Below are 20,694 nucleotides of genomic sequence, written 5' to 3'. Positions count from 1 at the left end.
GTACATTACATATAAACCGATTAGAGATATTTTATTCACACTCCGATTATATCGTTAGCAACTTTTCACCATCAAAACTTATTTATTTTTATTTATTATTATAAAATATACAGTTTTCATAGAGCTACATATTCCAAAGCTAATAATCATGACAAAAGTGTCCAAGGAAGTCGCCAATAGCATTAGCGGGATAAAAAGCGAAGCATCCAGCGTAACAGAAGACGTTCGATCCTAAAACCAAATGTATCCGCAAGCTAAAACATATTGGAAGAGAAAATTTTTGCTAGCAATTTAGTGTTTATTGTTACAAAGGTAAAGGCTATTTCGGCGTGCACAATTTGGGTTGTTAGGAGCTCAGTTGGAGCGTATGGGTGTGCAGTGGAGCATGCAGTTGTGATTCATGCTGTTATTCAATAAGCCAGGAGCGCTTGTCCGGATTTACAACACCGTGAAAGACTATGTGAATGCAGTAGGGTTAGCAGTCTTGTGAAACTTTGGATATTTTATTCTAATCTATTTATTTATGTACTGTAAAATCCCAATAAAAATAATAAAAATGTGAAAATTTCGATGTTTGGATTTGTTTCTCCTTCACGCCAGTAACTGAACCGATTTAACTGTAATTTGAAATGAAAATAGTTTATACCCTGAATTAACACATGGGTTACTTTTTATCCGGGAAAATTGAAGAGTTCCTGTGGTATCATAATATATAATCCACGAGGACGAAATCGCATTTAGTAAACTACATAATAGGTTACATTCTCGGATAAAGTCTATAATTATTATGTGAGCGCTCGGTTGCTTATGGTTGCTTCTTTGTAGTAGGTAGAGGCAAGCCTGCATTGTTTTGTAAGTATGTAGCAATGAAAGACATTTTTCAGTGATGATAGAGTACTTTTATACCTACTTGGAACTTAGGGACTTGCTGCCCTTGACATGGTTCCACGAGAGTTCCACTCATTTAAGGTATTTTTTCATTTTTCAGTAGCTACTAAAAATACGTTACGGTTTTCGTGTGACGTGCGGTTTAATTTAGTATTAGGTAGGTATACTATATAGTACCTAATCGCCTGAATGAAAGTAAAAAAGTTCATATTATATGTACATTTTCTTTGCGTAAAGCACATGCAATCGACATGGGTACCGACTTACGACTCCGTCGAGACACACAAATCATGCGACATGCCTTTCTTAAACCCTCGTGCACATTGATTCACTATGTTCTCGGAAAAACAAGGGTATCTCTATGGATATTGGATATCTATGGATATATGTATGGGTTAAAGTATAGGAGTAAAAAGCAGCAAACTATAAATGAGCACAAAATTAAGTTTAGAAATATATATTTACGTCCCAAAAAGTCGAACTACGAGAATTTTATTTTAGTCAACCAACCAAAAGCTCTGTCGAAACAAGTTTGGAGCTACAAACCGGCGATGCACTCAAATTGTCAAAGCAAAACTCCATAGCCCTGTTTTACAACGCAATAAAATATTGAAATAAAAATTCGCCCGCGAACCAGCAATAAAATAAAATGCTAACAGTTTTTACGGCGCCGACAATATAATGAAATAATCGTAACGGCCGTCGACGTCATATTGAATTGGCCTATAAATCTTCCTCGGGTCATATTGTCCACGGTCCTCTTGGCAACACTTTAATATCGAGAAATATCATTCCGATAATCGAGCCCGCGCACACTAGCCGCTCCGTATAAATCATCCCCCCGCGTTCGCTGTCGTTTATTTTTCAGACTTTCCATTTCCAAATAAAGTCCCGAAGCAGCGGGCCAGTGCTTCCTCTTTCCGGGGCGGTTTTTACATGATTTGTCGGCTGTCGGCCATTTCCCTTAATACTGTCAATATTTCAAATATTAATTGTTATAAATCATATAACTTTTCCGCTCCGACTTTTTACAGCCAATCCGGAATTAAAATTTAGTTTGGAATGATACGTCCATCATTACGAGGGTGCGTTGACCGCTCATAAAGTTGTTATAAAAATGGAATCGTGAATCGACGCTCCTGAAGGGAATCGTGTTAAATTATGTAGGTTCACTTAACGCGTCATTCTGTTGACTACATTGAAAAAGTGCCGCCCATAAAACATTAACAAGCACTCAAGAAAATTCCCGACTCTGCCCCGTTCGTTAAGTAGTGTCAGGCGGTAGTTTTTCCCACCTCGCAGGCCTCTAGAAGCCGGAGGGTCGCTGTCAACGCGATTGACCAGCCGATATCTCCCAAGAGTGTCGCCCTCCGGCCTCGAGGCACTCTCAAGATCATCGCAAAGCCTTCAATTAATGACAAACAACGCCCGAGCTATCTTGCGCCCAATTTTCGCTTGTCGTTCCTGTTTTGCGCGTTGACAGTTGGCATGGGTCGCTATTGGTCGACGCGGCGTGTACAATACAGTACAAGCTAATTCCCGTGACAGTAATAATACCTTTGTGCCAATTTCAGTATACTACTCGAACTTGTTTTTTCTTTTTTCTCTCCTGTAGGTATAATAAACTCTCATGCTATATAATTTTTACTCAATACTATTATAATACATATACCTAATCAATCAGAATTGATTAACGAAGCGAAAATAATAGCCGATGCAACTTCGTAAGCATGAACTTAGGTTTTTAAAAATCTTGTGGGAACCCTTTATTTTTCTAGAATACAAAGTAGCTTATGTCACTCTCCAGGTCTTAAAATATATTCTATTAAACACAAGAAACACGTCGATCCGTTGTCCATTGTGACGTGATTGACAAACCAATAAACCAACAAACAAACACACTTTCGCATTAACAACATGGGTAGTGATAACAGATCCTTATAAGTAGTAATGTCAAGCACTAACCGCACAAAGTTCGCCAAGTTTGCCTATAAGACCTCCTTGTTCACGACCTCGTTTAATAAAGACTTATCTTTAACCGCAGTATTAATGCATGAAAATAAGACACTGGGTCGTAATTATCGCCACAAAACACGTCCTGGTGTAGAGGAATCTTGTCCGATATTTTCATGGAGGAGATGCGAGGCGCTTACTCGCTCGGCTCGTATCGATCCGGGGAGGGGCGTGGGGGCAGAAATTTGGGAAAACTTTGAAAGTTTCGCGTCTAATTCAGGCGCACGCACACACCCGCGCCAGCCAGCTTAACCGCCGCACACAGATGGACGTATCGCCACGTAATTTGTGTTTTGTTTTGTGCCCGTTCGAAACGTCACGTGTCCTCAAGTTGGGACGTGGATGAATACGCTTTCAGAGGATTCAGAACGTTTGAGTTTCATAACATTACACTGCTAGATACATTTGCTCAGGGCTCTACCACGTAACGTTCCGGTATGAACACAAAGCAGCCATAAATCACATAAAGTACTAAAGTCACATGAAACATTTTATGTATGTACCCGTACTGTTGTAAAGTTCCGTCAGAATAGCCTACCATTTATCTAAGTCTAGGTTATTTCCACGAATTCGTTCACGCGATTTAGGTTAACCCTCTTGAGTTTTCCAACTCTTTAACTAAGTAGGGTAAAGAGTAGGAGATATTCGCGCAAAAAAGACAAATCAACAGACACTCTCGCATTTATTTCCTGTTATACTCGTAAAGTTTGGTCAAAATGCCCTAATATTTATCAAAAAATTACTCATGGTATCTATCTAGAGGAGTTAGAAACAAGCACGGTACTGATTCCTTTTAAATGTAATATGAACAGCGATATAAATGTTCCACTAGATGAGGTGGATCACAGTACTTAACAACATATTCCAATGAACATCGATGTCCGCCTGTCAATCGTAGTCCACTAGTTTTTACGAACATAGAAAAGTTATAACAGACTATCTAAATAGCTAAAAAAATACTTAAGCTACCATGTGCATGATAATTAATTTAGAGCTATCACTCATGTCTAGTTTTTACAAACGGACGGCTTGTAAAGCGGATTATTATTATTGACAGGAGTGAGCGGCCACCGATGTTCGTTGGAACATGTTGTTACTATGAAGCGCCCTATATCTAGTGGAATATTTTATATCGCTGAACATGAGCCATTTCCACTCAAATCATTGTGACGAGATCAAAGCATTGATGGTGCCATTATGCATTGTGGCGTGAGTGCTTTGTAAAAGAAAACAATTAAGACGATGAGGCTGGGGTGACCACAGCGTGTCGACGAGCCAGACAATGGGACCGGAGGCAGCCACTTCCTCCGGCACGATCAAAGATTTCTTTCCAGCCAACAAATTAATGCAATGGGACTTGTCTTTCTATGTACATAATTGTAATTTAATGTATTCTATTAAATGCACCTACTTAGAAGCAGGTTGCTACATGCAGGTTTCTTCACCATGTTTTCTTCCACAGTTAAAGCAAGGATACTTTATTGCTTACCTAAAACGCACATAATTTCACCAAACTAAACAAACAACCTAACAAACGATCACGAAAGCATCATAGTAGAGATGGGTATACGTTTAACTCTGCCAAAAATATAGCCACCACCCCTTTTGCCTATAAAACAATATCTTCAATTCTTTTTAATTTATACTGGTTATAATTTTTGAACATCCTTTGTCGTGGCTGTTTGTAAACAGGCCGCGGCAAATAAAGGAATTCCATTCAGAATAAAGCTTTGTGGTGCAAAAAAATTGGGCCGCAAATAAAAACAAAAGAGCCATGAGTTCGCAATTAGCGTGATTTAACGGCCATTTAATTACGGAGTGATTAATGCGACATTATCCAAAATATTATTTTTTTGTTGCTGTCCTATTATTTTTTATTCTGTACATCCACTGGTAGGTACATAAATGTGCATAACATGCAATGCACAAAATGTGCATTGCATGTTACGTCGGCGTCATGACTACATCTCCTGAGGTTGCTCAGGTGTCGGAGCGAAACGTGCGTCAAGTGTGTTCTGGTGGATTTATGTGAACTGTGTAGTACTTAGGGCTTGCTTGGCGGCTGGCTTTTCCTGCCTGCTTAGCAGTGGGAGGGCGGGATGGTGCATGTCGCATGCTAGATATTGTACCACACATAATTGCCTTTTTCAGCGGATTATAGCAAATTAAGCTTTGCATTCCAAGCATATTTCGCACAAAAACCACTGCTTCTTTACAGTATGAATAATACTATTTTAATTTAAAATATCTGTACCTAATCTAAATAACTTAAACGAGCGCGTTAATAACACAAAAGCATGTTCGCGAAAAGAGAACTTTAATTACACTAATGGCAAGAGTGTTAATTACGATGGAGAATCGCGGGCGACGACTGAAATTAAGATCTATGATGTATTAACATTGTGTTTTATTGTAGTATTAAAATTAGTTGAACGACACTTGCAGACTATTTTGTCTATGAAATATAGGTACCTACTACATAGTGGCAATTTTACAGTCAGTTATCAGTTAGGTCTGTGAAGCTGTATTGTATTAGTGTTAGTATATTAGTCTTAGATCCAGATGAGTTCAGTGAATGCCAGATGGTTATATTTAAGTTATGATTAAACCTTGAACTTTGACAGTCAATAAACGAAAAACGATTTCCACAATGTTTAAATAACTTTGGTCAAAAATCTTGCCTTTAACATTAGTCGTGGTACCCACTTTATCGGTGATCAAAGTTTAACGGTAACTGTAACTTGACTTTAACTGCCGGTCGTGCAACTGGAGCTTAGTTGTAGTAGCCATTGATATCAGCTTAGTCCTCAGGAATAGGCAAAGGATTTCACGTCACCCGTAGATTGATCATGGATCAAACCGAGAGTTTCCTCACTCTAGTTCACTCTGTCCGAACGATACCATAACGGGTCAGCTAGATTTCTTTGCCTAGACACGTTTCATTTTTAACCCCCGACCCAAAAAGAGGGGTGTTATAAGTTTGACGTGTGTATCTGTGTACCTGTCTATGGCATCGTAGCTCCTAAATTAATGAACCGATTTTAATTTAATTTTTTTTAAAGGTGGCTTGATCGAGAATGTTCTTAGCTATAATCCAAGAAAATCGGTTCAGCCGTTTGAAAGTTATCAGCTCTTTTCTATTTACTGTAACCTTCACTTGTCGGGGGTGTTATAAATTTTTAATTTACACTTGTACAAGCTCAGTACAGTCATAGTGTTGACAATGTACAGCGATACATTAAGGGGTAGTTTAAAGAGCGGTGGCAACAAATAAACCTGTTAGCTGCGAATCGGCAGTCGGGTCACGGCGACACACGGGATCAAGTGCACTCCGGGCACCGCTACACACGATATTACAGCTTACAATATATCCCGAGATTAACACAGACTATGGTCTGTAGTTTTCAACTCCAACATGGTTAAACACTGACTTATTGTAATGCTAGTCGTAGATAAAGAGAAAGGTTATAAGACGGAAACATAATATTATGTTTTGTAACTGAGTCAAGTTAATTTAAGGAAAGAGACTTTATTTTTCTCGTTTAAACTATCGTATATTTATTATGAAATACGCGATGCGGCGTGTGTAGAGGCCCATTGAATAAGGATCTCGGATGGGTCCGAAACCAGTAGGTCATACTCCCACAAACAAGAGAGTTTAGCCGGTCATACATAGGTACATATACTTAAGTACCATAATATTTATTTTTCTTGACTCACAAACAGAAAAATTATGGATAGTATAATTAATATGAAATAACTAGGATTTGATTAAAAAGTAACTTAAGAGTATTTAAAGTATTATGATATTATTATTTCGTCACATCAATGACTACAAAATATGCGATATGTCGACATAGGTGAACAAATATATGATAGTGTAAACTATTGAAATACTTAGATGTTCATCAAGCTAGATGATAATAACTAACTACTAGGTGTTCTGAACCACTAGCGTATATCTTAAGATTCACCGCACATTTCGCTATCTCATGTGTGGCCCTTGACATCTCAAAAGAAAACCGAAGCGAAGTAATAAGAAAAGGTAAGAGTGCCCCATTGAATGATAACTCCGGGCCTTTGTCTCCTGCGTCCGTCTTGACGAATCGAATTAAAAGGCTTATTGTGTCTACGTGACAGCTCCTCAACCCCTCGGCCGAGACGCGTTTTGTTTCAAGCAAACTAAAATATTACGGGCCATTCACTAGATCCCCTAGCTGGGGAGAGATTTGCTACTTGAATTTGTACTCAATTTTTAACAGGGACCGTTAATTAAGAGAGAGTTGCTCTTTATTGGCGAGAGAAGTCTTAATGCGTTAATTGTCGAAATGCAATCTCGGAAGGCGGGCTTTTAATCATTCGATGCGAAAAATTTAATTTTAAACTAATTAAAGTTGAAATTTTTGGGCGTGATAAATGATTTTTTTAATAAATGCCACTTCCGAAATTGACGTTATTAAATTACTTTTTTTTATCCATATACATACTAATATTATAAATGCGAAAATGTGTCTGTCTATCTGTCTGTGTGCTAGCTTTTCACGGCCCAACAGTTTAACCGATTTTGATGAAACTTAGTACAGAGTTAGCTCACACCCCCGAGGACGGCAATAAGCTACTTTTATCCCGGAAAATCAAAGAGTTCCCAAAAGGTTTTCAAAAAAGCCCATCCGTTCAATCGATTTATATGGAATTTGTTACTTACAGAGGTAGCTTGCGTCCCGGAAATAGATATAGGCAAATTTTTATCCCGGAAAAGCAAAAAGTTCCCACGGGATTTTTAAAAACCTAAATCCACGCAAGCGAAGTCGCGGGCATCATCTAGTTGAGTAGTTATTAAAACTAAAATTATGTTTTGTTTATTTCAGGCATCATTAAGGCATCGACTGCCGTCGCCAACTGATCAAGGTAAGTGTCGAATAACTTATACACAAAGGGTTTTAAATTACAAGGCCCATTTTTAACTATTACGTATAAAATTTTAATTAAGTATTCCAATATTTTATGACATTAATATTTTGACAAAATATTAAGGCTGCACCCATAATGGAGAACTCTACATAACACAAGTGTAAATTAAAAATTTTCAACACCCCCGACAAATCATTTTCAAATAAATAATTATGTATATCTAGGCAACGTCCATCTTGACAGCTTGACATTTGTCAATTGACACTTGAATATTATGAACCTAAGGGTTATCTAACCTTCTTTTCTACAAGAAAACTAGAAAATAGCTGATAACTTTTAAACGGCTGAACCAATTTTTTTGGATTATAGCTAAGAACACTCTCGATCAAGCCACCTTTCAAACAAAAAAAAGTAAATTAAAATCGGTTCATTCGTTTAGGCGCTACGATGCCACAGACAGATACACAGATACACAGACACACAGATACACAGATACACACGTCAAACTTATAACACCCCTCTTTTTGGGTCGGGGGTTAAAAAGAATCACTAACACTGAACATTCATTCACATTTTGCCGATTTTATAGGATCTCAAATCACTCAAAAAGCCACAGGTAAGTATACAAACCCTTTATGTTTCTCCACTTTACAATTTCTTAAGAAATCCGAGCAAAAAGCAACTGCCACTCTCCTTGTTCAACATGTCTTAATTATTCATTACATCTCACGACGCAGTTTCTTATAGACGCCGGCCAAAAAGCAAACCATAAAAATGTATAGATACTGAGCCGAACACGCACATTAATGAGGGCTATGCAATATTTATACACAAGCTACCCTAATTGCTAGGGTGGAGAGTGGAAAAAATGGGCAATTTCACGTAATGTAATATGTATATTTAAGGTGAAATTCCCAAAGCCAGTGTTGGAATTCGTCGCGGCGATATTTGTACCGCGAGACCACTTCAAACGTCTTTTTGTGGTGGGTTCGACTTGAAAGGCACTCTACTTCAATAGTATTAATTACTTAAAATTTTGCTACTATTTTTTCTAATTTACGTCTCTTGTAATAGTTTTTACCTGGATATTTTATCATTATAAAAAATGCTTTTGAATCTAGGTACCTGAAAATATGACTTGCGAGTAAACAAAATTAATTTATTTATTTATTGAACACAAACGATACCTAACTTTGTCCAAAAATCGAAAAAACTTTTTACGTGTAATTCACAAAGAAAATTCAATATAGTATTTTAAGTCCAATGAAAATACATCAAGTCAAAAAATATAAATGAACCTTTTTGATCCTGATCTCGTCATATTATGGGTACCTTATAGTTAACTTTAATATCACATGAATAAAATAAAAATATAATGCTAACAAAATCTGAGAACATGTTTATCTGCAATAGTAATATTAGTACTACTAGTAGAGCAACATGTCTGTCGTATTTCGTAAGTAGCCGGGATTTTTATTTTTTCAATATGTTTAGGTGCTCAACGCCGCTCCCCTCGCCGCCACAATTTCCTCTTGACGGAAACCCTCAATCTAATGATACGCCTCTGTTAAAAAACACAAGGAAATTTAATAACGCCAGCCCACAGAATAGGAAAACAAAGAAAATTTAATTTCGACGATTCCCACATGCTCAATATCGCTGAGAAGTTACGCCCTCTTTCTACGGCGAAAATTAAAAAATCTCGATTAAAATGATCGTACACTACAGGTTTCTTTTATTTATTCTAAAACTAGCTGATGCCCACGACTTTGTCCGTGTGGATTTAGGTTTTTAAAATCGCACGCGAATTTGATTCTGTAATGATTGATTGATTTTAAATGTAGCATGTGTCACTCTCCAGGTCTTTAACTATACCCGTGCAAAAATCATTTCAGATGAATGAAATGAAATTTTGCATACAGGTGGCCATCTGCTCAGAAAGGGGTAAAATAGGGGTTTGAAATTTGTGTAGTCCATTTGGGCAAAGTCGCAAGCATAAGCTAGTTAAATGAAAAAATAAAAGAAAAAGTCTTTAGGAAAATCAACAAGCCCGTGGAAATCTGCATATCACGTTACGGGGACGGTTACCCTACTGTAATTATCCGGTACAAAGGTTTAACACATTTCAAAGGTAAGCAAATTAGTTTTGCACTTAATGATCCGACAAAAGGTTTAAATCTTTTTAAAACACCCGGTGTTTCCTCTTCCGGGGCACGCAAACAGTACGTAAAAAAATATTTGCATAAGCTCACCCCGCACATATGCAAATCTGTCGGCCCGTACGTGAAAAGGCGGTGAAAATTGTATCAAATTGTACCAACGACACGTAGGCTTTGCAGGCAATTTGTCAGCCGAGCAATAATTATTTAAAGCCCCTCCCTGCTGTGAATTACGTACACGGCTCTATATGGAATTTTAAAGAGTTTCAAGCATCCGTCAAAAGTAAATGTGCGGGTGTAACACGCGAATTCCATAACAATTTTTTTTTGGTTCTACTTACTGTAAACATTTAGATTTAGCCTAGCATTTGGTGATAGCCTAGTGGTTAAAACGTTGGCCTCTTATTCGGGAGATCCCGACACGTACCTCTAAATCATTTGTTTAGTAAGTTTAATAAATGTCACTTGTTTTAACGGTGAAGGAAAACATCGTGAGCAAACCAGCGTGCCTGGGGGTTCTTCAGGATGTTCTCAACGGTGTGTGAAATCTGCCAATTCATACTTGACCAGCGTAGCTATAATCAAAACCATTCTTATTCTGAGAAGAGATCCGTGCTCATTACTTGGCCGGCGATGGGTTAGTGATGTTGATGATATCTGTAAACATTGAAAACTACTTTCTAGCTTGAAATTAAGTAATTGTAGCGTGCTGTTGTGAATTTAAGATCAATTATACAATTGGATAACAGGTGAGAAGTAAAAATATATCATATTTTAATGACTACCTAATCCATATCAACCCAAATCTAATTACCAGTACAATGACTCACAACATTAGAAAGAAACTCTAACTTACTCTAAACTGTATATAGCCTGTTAAAAAATCAGAATTTCTTTTTACATAGTGAAACTAGATAATTTCCTAATAAAATCTCTACCCTAAAATATATCCCAAATCCTAAAACGGTCAATTCTCAGGAATTTCAATAAAAACAAACTGCAAATCGTCAGGCGAATAGCCGAATTAAACCCAACCCAGGCAATGGGCCGTTCTGAAAAATGTTATTCGCCACCTGTGGCGTTAACCGGGTAATCGTATGCGTTGATCTACACCATGAATGCATCGGCGGTCCTCTCCCATGTTACACAGATATAGGAAATTTCAATGCGATAATATTTTTCTCTGTACGAATACAGCTAATAAGAGTCTTAAAATGTTAAGCGAGAGAAATTTTATTTAATGTACCTACAATACGTAAGAAACTTTACTATTATCGGGTGTCCAATAGCATTTTAACTTATCTACTTTCCAGAAAGGAGGAGGTTCTTAATCCGGCGCGTATTTTTTAGTATAGCATTTTTATCCATAAAATAGTAAAAATTAATATGACTACTAATTAAGCAGTTGACAACTGCTTAATTAGTAGGCTGCACAATATATTATTACATCGGCTCAAGTTGACTACTCGCTGAGTAATTAACAAAGGCTGGACAACCATTGCCTAAAGGCTAAATTATCGCCTAAGCGATTGCTTCTTCCGTCGAGACGCTCGGGAATAGCTTGAGCAGCCTAATGGAAGCTATTGAGTAATTTGTCACTGCTACAGAGAATTTAAGCTTGATAGTTTTCTTTAGACGCTATGTCTACTAGAAAAGCTAAACTGCCAGGTGTATTTAAAAAGCTAACAGTCACTTCCAGTCAAACTACGCCTACGTACAATCCCTGTGGCGGTACAAGTACGAAGCCCATGCATCCGTTCAATTCCAGGTTGGATTTATGCAGGCAGTTCAGGCAATTATCATCCACGCAATGATTCCACCGGACGCTCCCGATACGGCGCCCACTCAATTAACACGCCCATCGTATCCACTCGATTGCCTCTGCGAATTTATTGGCTGCCCACCAACGCCTGATTTTTATTTAATCACCCGTGTAAACGACAATCGATTTTGCTAATACCGGCTTCCCACGGTGCGAAAGACTGCGAATTATCACGTACGGCCGCCACGGATATCCAAGCACCGTGCTCAAAGCTTTTCCAATGGTGCGTTTCAGCTGTGTCGGTTTGAAATTCGAAGGAAGTTACTCACCGCGGATCGGATGCACCATGACGTATGTGTCTACGCTTCGAGAGATGATATCCTTTCCATGGTGCGTCGGTGCGGATTGGTCCGCATCCGTCCGCAACATCACGCACCGTGGTATGCCAGTATAACAAATACGAGTAGTACATGTTGTATCATAGAAGTTAGCACAATAAGGATAAAAACAACTTAAAGTTTTCTATTATTAATCGCATGGGCAAGTTCTTTCACCGCGTTTAGGTAGAAAACTTAAAGGCACTTACCTCAAGTGGCCGACGAAAATTTTCCCACGGTTATGAGGTCTTAATAGTGAGCCGGTCCTTTATGAAGTCGGGCGGACACAATAACGATAAAGGTGAGCAGAAAATCCGGACAATAAAGTCGACAAAAAAGCTGAGCGAGGGCTAGTGCGGGGAAATAGTTCGTGAAATTTCGAAGGGTCCTGCAGGGATGTCGGGGCACCGTGTACGCGAACGGGACACTTTACGACGGTCCTCTCAGTAAACCTGCCATTATGTTGGGTTAAAAGATCGTCCTATCCGCAATATAAAGATGCCGAGGCAAGATTTGTTGCCGGTTTATGGATGTAGAAGGGTTGTTGCATGCGGTTATTACGATGTCGAGTGGAGAGGTCGTATCATCCAGAAGTCAACATTGCGGATATGATGGAGGACTTTCGAGGGAAGGATAAGAACGAAAAAATGGCAAACTGAATACTGTTCTATTTTAGCTCGAGGTTCGCGATACAGTAACTGTTTTAAGTACTCATTAACTGAGTTATTTGTAAAAGAACAGCAGATAAATATTATGATAGAAGTGTGTTTTTCTATCTGTTCGTTCACTTTGCGCTGACGCGTCATTAATCCGATTGAGTTGGAACTTTGTACAATTGTTGTGGACATTTGCGTAAAGTTTTTTAACATAGCATCAGTTCAAAGTAGGTATGTGATGCGCAAATCGCTTTGTGACGTACAATATAACATATTTAAATGGCTTTGACCGCAACGCATGCCAGGCATTAGCTAGTATTCAAATAAAATAAAATAATTTATTTACAAATTAATTGTTTCATTTGCAATTAATTAGTATAGACCGTATATGGCTAAGGCCTTCTTGTGAGCATATGAATACCTGTAGTTGAAGGCATAATTAAAGTAGTATTTAAAAATATTATAATACAAGATATGTGTAATATAAGATATTTTACCTTCTTAATACACGTATGTACTTCCCATTTTGTCTCAGTCTATCGAAATGCAGGTAGAGCCAGCCCATAAAGAAATTTCAACTCTGGCGAGAGAGAAAATCAAATGGCAGAGAGCATTCATAGTGCAAATGGAATGGTATTTAGTTGGCAGGTGAGACTGCGGCTAATTGTACACGGCAATCGTGAGCGGACAGTATAAACAGCCCGCTTCAAGGCGCTTACAGGTGTTTGCCGAGAGCCCTCACGTAAACAGCTCCGTTTACACTTCCTTTTGCTTATTCCTGTTTCGTGCACCTCCTTTATGTTAAGTACGAACTGCGAACGGAGAACTTATAGTAGAAACGCCTTGGAAATTGGAATGAAATTCTATTTAGACCTATATCTTCCTTACAAGATACGTACAGTTGACTCGTCTTGTTTTAGTCTTAGTCTTTTAGACTTAGTCTTTGAGAAGTGTAATTAACTAATTAAAGTTTAATCCAATCTAATTGGTCAGTAAAAAATCATATACTCTTCAATCAACTTGGGTGTCTATTCCGCAGAAAATATATAAAAAATAGACTTGGTATTTTGACGAAAGATGTTATACGGAGTCTTTGTTAATTATTATTATTTGCCAAAGCCAAAATGATCCAAACTTTATAGTCAATTATCGTTTCTGCCTGTGTCGATACAATGTACAGAGAAACATATCAGCTTTTATGAATTAACGAAGGTCTGGCCCTCACAGGATATTATTTCTTTATTTACTTCTGTCTTATACGTCAAGTTTTCTAATTTTTTGTACATCCTTTTCACGCATTCTATCCATCTTCTACCTGTGTCTTTTTTTACTAAGGAAGCTGAACAGGGCATTTGCTTTTAGGTTAGATTTGGGTCCAGCTTTAGGTAATAAGTATTTTAATTGTACTTAAAACATAGCAAAATCTACATCTATAGCTTCAGTAAAACAACAAACACCGCCCTAATTATAAATTTAAAGTCTGATCCAAGTTAAAACCAGTTCTATCCAGATCCACTAGACTGCGGTCGGCACACCTCGTCCGACACGTCTCGGTTAGTCCTGCAACCTGCCGTGTGAACTAGCCCTTTGAGCTCGCACCTACTAACCGCAAACGTTTTGTACACAACCCCAAACAGATTTGGAGAAACAAATTGTACAAAATGAAGCGAAATGTTTTGAGCGAATGTAAAGTCTGCCTTCACGAGATCTAGATTAAAGGTTTTGAGATGAAACTTTGTACAATGTTGCAAATGCTATAATTTGTACTTTTCTGGTTACTTACTATCAGGTTTATGAGTAAATGGTAGGTATATAAGTAATTTTAGTAGCTATTTTATGTTTTTAAAAAAAATTAAATCTACTGATTGCATATTATGACGAAACAAGTCTTATTATGTAGCAAACTGATTTTTAATTGAGTTTAAATAGATTGTACGGCTTTACTGTAATGTATGGTCACCATTTTGCAACATTCTCTAAACCCTTTTCTTCTCAAAATCTAACCTGTTCTTTTGCGCTTTTACGTACATCATTACTGCGATCACAACCATCTTATCTCAAAAAATATTTTATAATTAAATGCGAACAAGACCATCAAAATGAAAAGCTTTGGTTTTCAATAAAATACAAAAAATTCGTATTAAAATCAGCAAACGTGAAGTTCGAAGTTGGCTCGTCCGGAGCGCGGTTTCTGTATTGAATAAGAGACGACCGTAAATTTTCCATGTACCTACCTACTCTTCAAATTAAAAAAAAGATCTGAAAAATATTGGGTTAGTTTTCTACGTTTTTTAGGGTTTCGTTGTAAAACAAAGAACCTTCATAATTTCTTCAAACCTAACTACCTACTACACATAGGCGTATTTTGAAAAAATAAATATAGATGTTATTTCTATTAAAAAAATATTTTAAGAGCACCACCCATGGAAAAGGGCACGAAGAGCAACAGCCGGCCAAAACCTGACTAAAAAGTAAAAAAAAATAAAGACAATGGCGCCATACAACCGGCATATTGTTTTTTTTTTTTAATTTATCGCTAGTATTACTTGTAATGATGTAAGGATTCTAACAAGTCCGAATACATCAGAACCGGTTTAGGTATTTAAAAGTGATGGTTGATAATAGAAACTCATAAACTTACTAAATCGTAAACCTACCTTTTTAAACAATACGCTCTCGCAAAATATGAAAAACAATGCATCCTGATTTTTAACCGCCTCTACCATATATTATTGTAGTTTATAATTTTGCTCAACTAAGTACGTATATTTGTGGTCTCTTACCATAAAAATTTCATGAATTTACTTGTCTATATTCTACAGAAAAGCACGCTGTAATCTCTTAGTCTAGGAGTATGCAGCGCACACTCGGCCGCGCCCGCTGCATATTACATGAGCTGCTTTAACGGATTTCTTCAATATTTCAGCGTGGGAAAATTCTTTCGCTGAAATGTTTTATACCATATCGGCTTTTATGTTATCTGTCACACGCAATTTTGTTAGGGTTACAAAAATTTGCTGTTTTTTTTATTTTTCATTTTATTTTTGTTTATGCTTATTATCACAGTAGGTAATTACCCTATATTATTATCATAGTAGGAGTGTTTAAAAAAAAAGTGGAAATTTTTCCACATTTTTTTATTCAAATTTTAGTTTTAGGTTTTAGTTTAGTCAAATTTCTAAATTTTAATTTAGATCTTTTTGCGAATTGAGGCTTAATTAATTCTCTGTATTATTACTTTACCTTTTAAATTACATTACTAAACTAAAGTACCTTCGGTCTACTAACCGTTACAAAGAGTTAACAAAAGACTCAACAAGATTTCATTATGAAAGCGGCAGTTCAAATAAGTATAACATAAATGAAAATAATCTACAAACTGTCCAAGTTTCTTGCGGTATCTGGAGCGCCGGGGGCTGTCCGACAATAGATCAGCTTCTTCCCTCCAGCACTCCGCCTTGGTGCGGTGCACATAGCGATGCGCGATGGCGAGATGCTTTCATCGATTGTTTGGATTGTTCAAACATCTCGATGTTTTTTGAGAAACATCGAATCGTGAGGACAATCTTCTGGCCCGAGTCCGAAATGCCGATGCCATCGGACATCAACCTAAGACTCAGACTAGACTCGATCGACTTGATGCAATCAATCATTCAATAACTACCAGAGTATTCATTTATCACTAATCGAAAAAATACATGTAGCTTGGAAATGGACATAAGATTTGTTTCAGAAAATCACAGTTTGTACAGAAATTATAGAACCCCGAATCCACGTAAATGAAGTCGTGGTCATCATCTAGTACCTAAAATTTACAATCTTGAGCGCTATTCATCCGTAATGTGGCATTCAAAAGTTTATATTTTGCTTTTATTTTAGTTTTATGGAAAAGTGAGAGAATCGATGACTCGATTGAAAAAATATCTCGATTGCGATTCTTTCGATTGTTGAAACATCTCGGAATCACACACAACTAAATCTGCTGTATAGTTGTATAAAATACAATCACAATGTGCAATGACGAGATTGCACTTGAGACTTAATTTCATTTCCTAATACACGCCATGTATTTGTTCAGCATCCATCCATGTTTGCACCCTGCCGCATTCATTTTCTCCGTAGACTCTCACCATATTTTCCTTTTGTCTAGACACGAAATCTTAGCGAATATTTAAGCAACTTAAAATGAACTTAAATACTAAACCTTCGTTCTCGATACTAGAGCGAGAAACAAAACTGTATACTACGAAAGACGAGTGTGAGAGTACTACGTGAGTAGCTTGTATTCGGTAAGTTCGGTGGTATCTTCAAATTGCTCATGTAAGTCGGAATTAACCCTCACCCACATTAACACAGATAAGTCGGCGAGCTCATTTGCGGGCCTTCCGGCTGGCGCTCGTTACATCTTGATATTCTTTACCCCTTCACCGATACGGAGCACCACACGAGCAATAAATGGCGCGGAAGGAGCCCGCTATCGCGCCGTACCGATATCTTCCATCCGAATTAATTTCAGAACGCTCCGCAGAAACGAACTTAGTTCGTGGACTTGTTATTTCTACGTGCAGCCGAGCGTACACGCGAGTTCTAATCGCGAAGAGTTCCGAGATAAAATGGCGACCCGTAATTAGACCCGACCCGATATGTGGAGAATCTTAATGGTACGGTGGCTCCGTAAATAATGGGCTCTTATGGGAAAGTTGCTAAGAGCACTGTTTCGAATGTATATTTAAGGGTTTCGTGCCTCACGTGCTTTTAGAATAATGAGCTAACCGCGAACTGGGAATAATTATGTTATTTATGTTTATAATTTATAATACCAACAATTAGTATTGGATATCTACGACACGACGAAAGGGTTGCTTATCTATAGAAAATAGATAGTGGTTATTTAACTTTTTTATTGGTATTTGGTAATTTTCAACCATTTATGTTTAGCACATGATGAAAATTATATTTTTTTTTTATTGTAAGATAAGCGCTTGACGACAATCATGCTTTATTAAAAGCAATGAAGAGGTCTACGCTGCAGAAAGTTTGCCAAGAAGATGGCTATTCACTCTTGCCTGGAAGGTGCCGAAATATTTATTACATTATCACGACAATAATTATTTCCAACCCTTTTTATCTAAGAATTTATAAGCTAAAAACAAACCATTATGCCGTGAGCAACACCGCGAGACAAAACGATCGCGTGATATCGCCCGCATCTTCAGGATGCAGCGAAACCGCGTCTCAGATACCTATGAATTATGAGCAATTCTACAGTTTGTTAAATAAAGCGCTTCAGTGGTGCTTTATAATTCAAGTATTCACAAATAAACAGAACTGCTTAAGCGCTGTATAGCCGCTAGATTGGCTGAGGTTGCCCGCGGCAGTACCGTGTCTTCTGTTTCTTACTAGTAGGTAATTAACGGTGCACCGTATCAGTATGCTTAGTACATATTTGAATATTATAATATTATATTATATTTAGTAAGTAGATATAGCCTGTGTCACTCGAGACGATGTAAGAATTCTAACGATACCCCATACATCCAAATCTGTTAAGGCATTTAGAAGTTAAGTATGGTGGAATAAAGAAACTCACATACATACATGGACTCTATTAATATTTTATCTATATTTTTACACAACTGCCCAAGAAAGCTTGGGCAGTTGTGTAAAAAGGTACGTCGCAGATGCAAATATCAGATAAGTATATACCCTACACTTAGGTATCTCAATAGAAAGGCGTGTTGAGTCACAGTTCTATACATATTAAGTATGCCTTTTCACAATAAGGGTACGTACAGGTAGTCCAGTTGTTGTTGTTGTAGTTGAGTTTTTAATAAGTTTCCATTTTATTTACTTCCACTATGCACAAATCTCTCCTCTGATTTTTGCATAATATTTTAATCTTCTAAGTTCTAACCACACGCTGTGTTGAGGCAAACATTTACCAACAGCAATCTAGTATTCAAACCCACAAACTGCACGGTTAATGCATTTTAAAACGTATCCCAGGTTTATACGGAAACGATATGTGCCCGCGCTTTAGTACAAAGAACATGTTCCCTACATTAGGAGCACTGTAAATTAGGCACCAAAAACGGTCTCATTTTCCACCCGAGTGCTGCGGCTAATATTGTCTCGCTCTTGAAATATGCAGTCTTACCTGCGGGAGTAGGCAACGTACTGTAATTGTTAAATATACTGCGTCGTTTAATCCGAGCTACATCTTCTGGAATGTTCGAGAATGCAGTCAAGATTTGCAGGCAGTCTGCGGCTGTGAGACTTGGCCCCGGGCCTAGCTCGAGCTTAATAGTCAGCTTAACTTCACTCCGGATCGCTTGATACTTCGCATTAGGAACCCGCAAATAGCTATGGAATGTGTAAACGAAAATTGAACCTCGTTTACATACGTGAAACCTTTTTAAAGTCGTCATCCGGGAACCTTCTTCGACGATCCCGCTCCGAACTGTAAACAGTCGTCAGGCGTCGTCGATGAAATTGCAAAAATGTAAAAGAGCTAATGTTTGCTCACCTTAAACCCCTTCCCGACCCCACGTGCCGGCGTGACGAGCCGGATAAAAGGCTTTAATACACCCTCATCCCTTATTACGAAACTTGAAAAAGACAACAGGAGCTCCTATGTGTCGCGGGCGCGGGCAATCATACGCGCATCAAAGGTGACGCGCCTCCGAGTTAGCCGAGTGTGGAGACGGCTTTATGTAGCTACAGAATCGTTTTGTTATACAATTCTGTATGGAAATACCGAGTCAAAGGGCTACACACGTTATGAGATCTGAAACAATACGGATTGTAACAATCCAGTTTCCTTCATACGTGAGGAAATGGTATTTGAATGTTTAATGAGAAGGCCATGTTTGTGTGATATGATCACAAAATTACGGAGTTGTCACATCTGTTATTAACTCTACAACATTGCGAGTATTTGCTGGCGAGTATTGATAACAAAACAACTCAAATATATGCAAAACTGTTTTTTTTTTTGTTAAAAAAATCGCACTCCATCTTAGCCTCGTGTGGAACACATCGTACAGTCATTACCGCCCTCCTGAAAAATGTCGCAAGCTGCTTTGCAAGTCAAAACTCCTACAGTGTGACGCCTCCACTCTTCGGTGAGGGTCACAGGTAAAACCCCATAATATATTAGAGAAACAATGACAAAATCCCGTATCTAAGATACCTGAGCCATCTCAAGGAAAGAGTTACATTTTTCAATACTGAAAATGCGAGTCATCAGTATCTTGGGCATCTCACAAAGCATTAGAACGCTGGTGACGTCAGCGCCGACCACTGCTGAATAATGACATCATCATTTCTTCGATGCACACGATGCAGCCAAATCTTACTTATTTAAATCAAATTGACAAGACGGCTAAATCTAGTATAGTTCAGTTGACATGGTAATCGGGGTGGAGACACCCCGCACACCCACGTTATCCAGGTGCGGGATAACACGGGTCACGTGCGGGTGTGCGGGCAACCCCCTGCCTCATATCCCGATTGCCATGTCGACCTGGCGTGAACTATACTTTTCCTCAGAGAGCATTATGAAAAGGATAGCAATACATTTAAACCTATATATTTGATTTAGTGCAGAGATTTTTTACTTAGAATTAAGCCACAGTGATTAATCATACAAAGGTAACTAACCTGACTCTCAAAGCTTCTGGAGTGTGCAAAAATCTGTGAAAATCCCTTTTTAAATAAATAATAAAAGCTGCATGTAGCATCGACCATTATTCAAGGGGATAGGTGATCTTTTTTTATAAATCCCGAAGCTAATTGCAGGATAAAAACTCGCATAACTTATATCATTGCGCTAAATAATGATCTCTGCTCACGACATCTCGGTAGGGTCGCGGGTTTGATTTATGTGCGCGAAAATGTCGGGGCAAAGCACAGGTGTATATTACTGA

At 38.0% G+C, this 20,694-nt stretch overlaps 1 protein-coding gene across 1 annotated transcript in view; it reads left to right on the top strand.

The window, feature by feature from the left end:
• The window catches only part of LOC123878968 (actin cytoskeleton-regulatory complex protein PAN1-like), a 256,319-nt gene that overhangs the window by 133,569 nt on the left and 102,056 nt on the right, over nucleotides 1-20,694 (top strand). The window contains exon 3 of the mRNA XM_045926376.1: nucleotides 7,770-7,809. Coding sequence (XP_045782332.1) covers nucleotides 7,770-7,809 — 40 coding nt within the window. The remainder of the gene's footprint in view (nucleotides 1-7,769; nucleotides 7,810-20,694) is intronic.

The sequence above is a fragment of the Maniola jurtina genome, chromosome 3 (genome assembly GCF_905333055.1).
Source record: "Maniola jurtina chromosome 3, ilManJurt1.1, whole genome shotgun sequence".
NCBI classification, from domain to species: domain Eukaryota; kingdom Metazoa; phylum Arthropoda; class Insecta; order Lepidoptera; family Nymphalidae; genus Maniola; species Maniola jurtina.
The sequence above is the reverse complement of the archived record's forward strand: the minus strand, read 5'-3'. Positions and strand labels throughout refer to the sequence as shown.